The sequence below is a fragment of the Amblyomma americanum genome, chromosome 5, assembly GCF_052857255.1.
Source record: "Amblyomma americanum isolate KBUSLIRL-KWMA chromosome 5, ASM5285725v1, whole genome shotgun sequence".
NCBI classification, from domain to species: Eukaryota; Metazoa; Arthropoda; class Arachnida; order Ixodida; family Ixodidae; genus Amblyomma; species Amblyomma americanum.
The window spans coordinates 185,957,078-185,964,489 of NC_135501.1; the positions used below are offsets into that span (position 1 = coordinate 185,957,078).

Below are 7,412 nucleotides of genomic sequence, written 5' to 3' on the forward strand. Positions count from 1 at the left end.
GACGCTCGGCTACTGATCCGGTGTTCCCGGGCTCGAACCCGACCGCGGCGGCTGCGTTTTTATGGAGGAAAAACGCTAAGGCACCCTTGTGCGGTTGCAATGTCAGAGCACGTTAAAGATCCACAGGTGGTAGAAATTATTCCGGAGCCCTCCACTACGGCACCCCTTTCTTCCTTTCTTCTTTCACTCCCTCTATCCCTTCTCTTACGGCGCGGTTCAGTTGTCCAACGATATATGAGACAGATACTGCGCCATTTCCTTTCCCCAAAAACCAATTATAATTATATCCGCTTGGAGGATTCCAGTTTTGAAGACACATTTCAAACCAACGTGACAAATTAAGAACAAAAAATTTTCTCCGCTATGCTGCACCAATTTAAGGTCTGAAATTCTACCTTACATGAACTTGAAAAATTTTTGCACCTACAGGTACATACCTACTGGCCGTATTGCTGGTGTTATCGGCGTGTCTCGGTAAGTAGCAATCAAAGGTGCTTCATTGACGTCATTTGATATACATTTTCAGCAATATCAAAAAGTCAAGGGTGTTTTCCTTTGAGGTGCACTGGTAGAAAGGCCTTCACTCCAAAGCGTGATGGCTTCACACTCTAACTCGATCATCAGCTAACTCGATCGCTTTCATGGAAACAATGCCAACGACGCAGGTCAGGGGAATTCGGCTACTTTGGGTCAAATTTACACAACGTTAGCCATGAAGGCATATACTGCTGTGAACTAATAAAATAGCGGAGAGAGTTGTCAGGAATTTTCACCAATTGTTTCGGGATACCGATACTATGGCGCATTGATTCAACTGCAATCAATCACAGGTGCGTTCATCAGTCTATTGTATGTGATAGCCCACTGCTATTTCATTCTGAGCGCCTCGGATGTCTCGTGCCAGGCTCAGGCAGCAATTCGTTGCACGCTGCTGGTATTAAGCGGCAAATGCTACTTCTACGTTTATTCATTTTATTTACTTATTTACAAAGTTTTCTCCCAATGTGAGACATCAGGATTTACAGTTTAATCATAGAATAGGATGTCAAGAGGGGAACTTGGTTTAAGAGTATTACTGAATCGGTGGCATACAGCTTATTTTCCTTTAATTTTCTCATTAATAAAACAGCAGTTATGTAGCTTCATGTTCTGCTCGAGGGTAGTGCACTTAAGAGTTTTCTATAGGATAAATTGACGGCCGCAAGGCTTGATATACTTAGACACAGCAGCACTGCTTTCAAGGCATATTAAGGTACGTTTCGTTATTCTTAAAGGAGAAATTTTCTTTACAATTGAATTCACTATCTACAAGTAAATAATACTGTGTAACTGCAATTTCAAATTTGTCCCGATACAATCAGTGGGTAATTAAACAGCACTTTAAGAACGGCCTGTTGGTCGAATTCATGCACAAATATAAACAAATTTGTCTCCCCGCAACAAAATTCTTTACAAATTATGAAACGAAGAAATTTTCCTGGAAAACAGCGGTAAGTAATGTCATAGAAGTGGTGATAACGTGTCCAACATCCTACAACAAGACGCAACTCTGACATTCTCTTTGCCTTGTATTTCGCACCATTGACAAATTTTTTCCACCATCTTAATCTTTCGTCATCGCTTTATGTTTTTAATTACATGTTCATTATTTTTCGCACTAGGCAGACACTAGGATAAAAGTCTTCCTTCCTGCCGCAAACTCATCCTCGGTGAATTAGAAGCGTGGAAAAACGCACTATTTACAATTCGGTGTATTCATGTCCGTCTGTTCCTTGTGTTGTCGATCTCGTTTTCTATTCACCGAAAGTGCACACTGCCGATCGTCCGTCAGCCCGCCATCCAGTAGGCTCATTCTCTCGCTCCCGTCATTATCACTGTCATCAAGAATGCACCGCAACCACAACCATCAAACACTGCCGCTGCTCCTGACACGTTGCCTCTGCCAACAGCCACCGTCACGGCTCAGGCCAACGTCAGTTCCAACGTCACTGCCAACGTAGGCGCCAACGAGACACATGCCGAAGGTGACACCACCACCGAGATGCGTTCCAGTCCTCGCGAAAGAACGGAGCCCAACTGTTTCGTGCCTCCAAATGCCGGAAGCTGCAACGGGAGGCTGTTCCGCTACTACTTCCACTGGGGCGTGGGACGGTGCATCCGCTACGTCTACACGGGTTGCGAGGGCACCGGAAACAATTTCAGAAGCAGACAGATGTGCATGAGGACTTGCTGGTTCCGTGAGTATGCGGGTCTTCCTAATGTATGCGAGTAATACACCTGTCAAGCGGCCAAGTTAAGTGCACTTACAGAGTCACTCGCTACAAGTTCACTTTGTCAAATCTAAACGTCATAAGCGGAGTGTCACTCGCAGAATAGTGCACTGCGGTTGGAGCATCGCTATAAGTTCATTTTGTCAAATCTAAACGTCACAAGCGGAGTGTCACTCGCAGAATAGTGCACTGCGGTTGGAGCGTCGCTATAAGTGCACTTTGTCAAATCTAAACGTCACAAGCGGAGTGTCACTCGCAGAATAGTGCACTGTGGTTGGAGCGTCGCTACAAGTGCACTTTGTCCAATCTAAACGTCACAAGCGGAGTGTCACAAGCGGGGTGTCACTCGCAGAATAGTGCACTGCGGTTGGAGCGTCGCTATAAGTGCACTTTGTCAAATCTAAACGTCACAAGCGGGATGTCACTCGCAGAATAGTGCACTGCGGTTGGAGCGTCGCTATAAGTGCACTTTGTCAAATCTAAACGTCACAAGCGGAGTGTCACTCGCAGAATAGTGCACTGCGGTTGGAGCGTTGCTATAAATGCACTTTGTCAAATCTAAACGTCACAAGCGGAGTGTCACTCGCAGAATAGTGCACTGCGGTTGGAGCGTCGCTACAAGTGCACTTAGTCAAATCTAAACGTCACAAGCGGAGTGTCACTCGCAGAATAGTGCACTGCGGTTGGAGCGTTGCTATAAATGCACTTTGTCAAATCTAAACGTCACAAGCGGAGTGTCACTCGCAGAATAGTGCACTGCGGTTGGAGCGTCGCTACAAGTGCACTTAGTCAAATCTAAACGTCGCAAGCTGAGTGTCACTCGCAGAATAGTGCACTGCGGTTGGAGCGTCGCTATAAGTGCACTTTGTGAAATCTAAACGTCACAAGCGGAGTGCCACTCGCAGAATAGTGCACTGCGGTTGGAGCGCGTTCACGGAACATACTTTGAGGGCCGCGTGCGTAACCTCGACAGCAGGGACTTTGAAGGCACAATATCTATGGCGCATAAAAAAATACTCACAAGTTTATTTTACTTGCTATAAAACTGTTTTTAAAAAATATATTTAATCTTTATAGCTACAAGCGAAGCAACGCAGCAAAGATACGCGATCAGATGCAACTTCGCTGCACGCCGCCATCTTGTTCGTCGTCAAAATTCTGGATAGTCTTGGCTGGTCTTGGCTTTTCTTGTTTCTTTTTTCTTATTGTTAGGAACTACTTAAACTCGTTTTACTTACGCTATCACGTCAGTCAATTTTTCAGTCTTTTTTTCGTCGACCTCTTTAAAAAAATTCCGCTTATTTCGTGTCGCCATTTTTTTTATTAGGATTGCACTTTGGCTTCCCGTATAGCACCGCGTAGCCTAAACTGTCACTCGGGATACCGAAGCGCACTCCCCGTAAGTGCACCTAGCTTGTGCGCTTGACAAGGTTATAAGTCAATCTTTAGGCTGGGTTTATCGACATGTGCGACTTGGGTCGTGACAGTGTCGCCAATAAAGGGCTCTATACACACCTAGAGGTCTGAAAGGCATAAAGTCTCTCAATATTAACTAGAGGGAAAGCTGGCTTCGCTGCATTTCGTCCACCATGGGGAGGAGAAGGAATGTTGGGAAGATGAGATTTCGTACTTGGCTTCGGCTTCGGTTGGGCCTAAAACAGTGACTCCACTCTCCTCTAGGCAAACCTCGAAGAAATGTGGAGAAAGTTTCTCTAGCAGCCTAACACTGATTTTTCACTTGCTTTAAATTTGTTGAAGAAGTGAAGAAAGCACTGTGGAAATATTTCAATCTGCGCACCGCGGTGCGGCTATATAAGGCATAATCCTCGTTTTCGGCCCAACACTAGCCAAGCCAAGTACGAAGCCTCGTTTTCCCGGTATTGTCACGGTGGATGCAGTGCTCTTTAAGAAACTCGCATAGACGGTGCCGCCAGCTTTTCCTCGTGGTGATATTGAGAAACTCTATTCTGAAGGAGTTTTGAAATCGGGACCCTGAAGACGAATTCAAGGTACCCTGAATCGATCGATCGATCGATTATCGTATTTGTATAACAAAGAAGCTACTTTCACTGAAAGAGAGGCTTTTATAAATAAGAAAAGGGAAAAATGCAGAAGCAAGTGTTTTTCGAAAATCACTCTGACGACGTCAATTAATTTTTTGTTTGTGGATCTCTGAGACTTAATACCACCACCATTCACTTCCGGGCAGTGACCCTGGAGTCCCTTATGCAGATTAGTATATATATGTAGAGATTTTAAAGATTATTGGGGAGCTTGGCAGTGAGAAAGATCTCCTTTAGAGTTGCAGATAATAGAAGCCACTTGAAACCGGCAAATGAGCTGTCCAGTCATAAGCCAGCATTCCTCCACGTATAAACATTGGGTTGCTGTGCCCACTGACCTAGCTTGCTTTTGTCAGGAATAGTTAGGTAATGAATCCGAAGAACGTCAAGCAGTCTAAACGCGTGAACAGGTACAAAAATATACTCAAGCATACAAACTTTGGAATCCAGGAAAATTCTCTCTGAGCCAAACGCTTTTTTTATTCTCTACCATCCCCACGCCTGGCGGTTAGCGGACATGATTGTTTGAAGGAATGAAAAACAGAAGTGCAGTAATGTCTCCTGGCACAGAAAGAACTATAAGCCTTTTCTTGTTTTTTTTAGAGAGCCAGACTTTATACAATACATGACGTTAGTTGGGCAATAGAAGCAGGCTTTATTCAAATGTTCAGCGCATGTAGCTGGTAGTCGTACAGAGCAGAATGGCACCACATTTCTGATATCGTCTTGCTCTAAGTTTGTTAAAATGGAATGTAAAACGCAAAAAATACAACAGGACAATACTCCCTGCGGCAGTCGTTTAAGCCTCTCTTATCAACTCACAATTAAGCGTAATGTCACGGTTGAGCACCAAATTAATTTGCAACTGCCTCACACCTTCACCTATTATTGATGCCCTGCGGAAATAAATTTCGCTACAAAAAAACTGAGCCACAATACTAAATGACAGCCGTCGCGGTGGCTGAGTGGTTATGGCGCTCGGCTGCTGGCCCGAAAGACGCGGGTTCGATCCCGGCCGCGGCGGTCGAAATTCGATGGAGGCGAAATTGTAAGGGCCCGTGTACTGTGCGATGTCAGTGCACGTTAAAGAACCCCAGGTGGTCGAAATTCCCGAAGCCGTTCACTACGGCGTCTCTCATAGCCCGAGTCGCTTTGGGACGTTAAACCCCCATAAACCAAACCAATAAATGACCGCCACTTTTTCACGTTTTTTTTTTCCTTTCGACACAGGGGTCCATAGGACTTTCGATGTAGCCCGCAATAGTTGATGATACCGTATTTTTCTTTTGGCCCACTAGACCATGTCTGGCTTTTTTTTTTAGAACTTACGATGCCATGTGAAAAAAAGCAGATTTTTTTCCAAAGTTGCCGGTTCTGTTTTTTGTTTTTTTCAAGCCCTCCCATCACTAGTTACTATACAGCAAAATGCCAGGGCCTATGACCTACAGTGTATGTGTAGAGCCTGGTCGCACACGCAGGCGGTTATTTTCATGTCGCGAGACACTTATCACAGGCTGGCCAACACACGTTACTGTTTTCTCTAATGTTCCGGGCTTTAAGGTTCCGGGCAAGCGTGTAGATTGCGTAGTTCTCACCTCTGTTGTCGATTCATCGATCGAATATAATTGTTTGGTCATCGAAATAACCAATTTACCCCACATGTACCAGTGGCTACCCGCATGCACTGTGAGCCATAGAGGCTTGTGTTTCATGCACCGGCACGTGCAACCCACAACGCAAGCGCATGTTTGCAGATCAGCGGTTATCTGCAGTTAGCTCACGGTGAGGATGACTCACGCCTTGAATCGCTGCCTGCCTCTTCCAGAAAACTACAACATCTACTGCAAGCTTCCAATGGACCGAGGCCAATGCGGCTCCTGGGTGGTGCGGTATCACTACGACAAAGAGAAGAACCACTGCTTTCCTTTTTGGTTTTCCGGCTGTGGCGGCAACCTTAACAGATTCCGCTCCGCCCAGGAATGCCGGGCGGTCTGCATCCCGGACTGACCGCAAGAGGGCGCCGCGGTCGCGGACAGGGCAGCTCACTGGACCCTTATAAAATGGTCTATAGACAGTCTATAGACTTCTTATGGACTCTATTGCCTTCCTACATATCTCTTTTTGTCTATTTATAGTCTATAGATTATAGACAGAAGTCTACTCAAAGTGTGTGGCCATAAATCTATAGATTTTCTGTAGACTGTCTATAGGATTTGCATTGCCTGTAGACTGTTCTCTAGGGTTTGTCTATAGATAGTCTATGGACCTTGTAGACTGAAGTCTATGGACAGTCTATAGACTGCCTAAAGAAATTTTTGTAAGGGGACGCCGAGCACTGCTCTGCTAACGCGAAGCTCTCGCCCGTCCATGATGACCTTGACTGCCCGCAGCGGCTTCGCGAAAGACGTGCAATCGTGTCTCCTTTCGAACGCGAACGGACTTCAGGGCCTGTGTGGCGATGGCCAATGCATATGAACGTAATAAAAACAACGGAAACTTGACATGCCCTTCTCACGTGTGGAACTCAAGGAGTACCCAGCCTGCGTCACTTTTAGAGTGTGTAGTTTCTTTTGACGCCATCTTACAAAAATGGTCTATAGGCACACTATAGACTTGTTATAGGCTCTATTGCCTTCCTATAGATGTTTCTTTTTGTCTACTCACAATCCTAGACCGTTTAATGACAAAAGTCTAATCAAAATATATAGCCATAAATCTATAATTGTCTATAGATATTTCTTTTTTTTTCTTCACAGTCTATAGACCGTCTGTAGACAAAAATCTAGTCAAAATGTATGGCCATAAACCTATTGTCTATACACTGTCTATAGGGTTTGTATTGCCGATAGGCTGTTCTCTAGGGTGCGCCTATAGACTTTATAGACAGAAGTCTATGGACAGACTGTCTAAAGAAATTTTTGTAAGATATATATATATATTCAGTAGCAGCTCCAGGACAAGCCGTGGCATGCGCCTTAGTATTGCCTAATTTTTATTCTTTTTGAGGGCATGCGCTATACCAAATTCATTCAGTGCTCATAGGTCAGAGGAGTAACTAACGCTTTTCTTTATGATTTAC

At 44.8% G+C, this 7,412-nt stretch overlaps 1 protein-coding gene across 1 annotated transcript; it reads left to right on the forward strand.

The window, feature by feature from the left end:
• Positions 1-429: 429 nt before the first annotated feature.
• Positions 430-6,832, forward strand: LOC144135434 (actinia tenebrosa protease inhibitors-like). The gene is made up of 3 exons (XM_077668099.1): positions 430-474; positions 1,950-2,237; positions 6,159-6,832. Exons 2-3 carry the CDS (start codon positions 2,042-2,044, stop codon positions 6,338-6,340), a joined length of 378 nt encoding a protein of 125 aa, XP_077524225.1. The 5' UTR covers positions 430-474; positions 1,950-2,041; the 3' UTR covers positions 6,341-6,832.
• Positions 6,833-7,412: the final 580 nt, after the last annotated feature.

Coding starts and splice junctions, on each gene's coding strand:
- LOC144135434 (XM_077668099.1), top strand. CDS start 2,042: ATGCGTTCCAGTCCTCGCGAAAGAACGGAGCCCAACTGTTTCGTGCCT. Junction 2,238..6,158: donor CATGAGGACTTGCTGGTTCC/GTGAGTATGCGG, acceptor TGCCTCTTCCAG/AAAACTACAACATCTACTGC.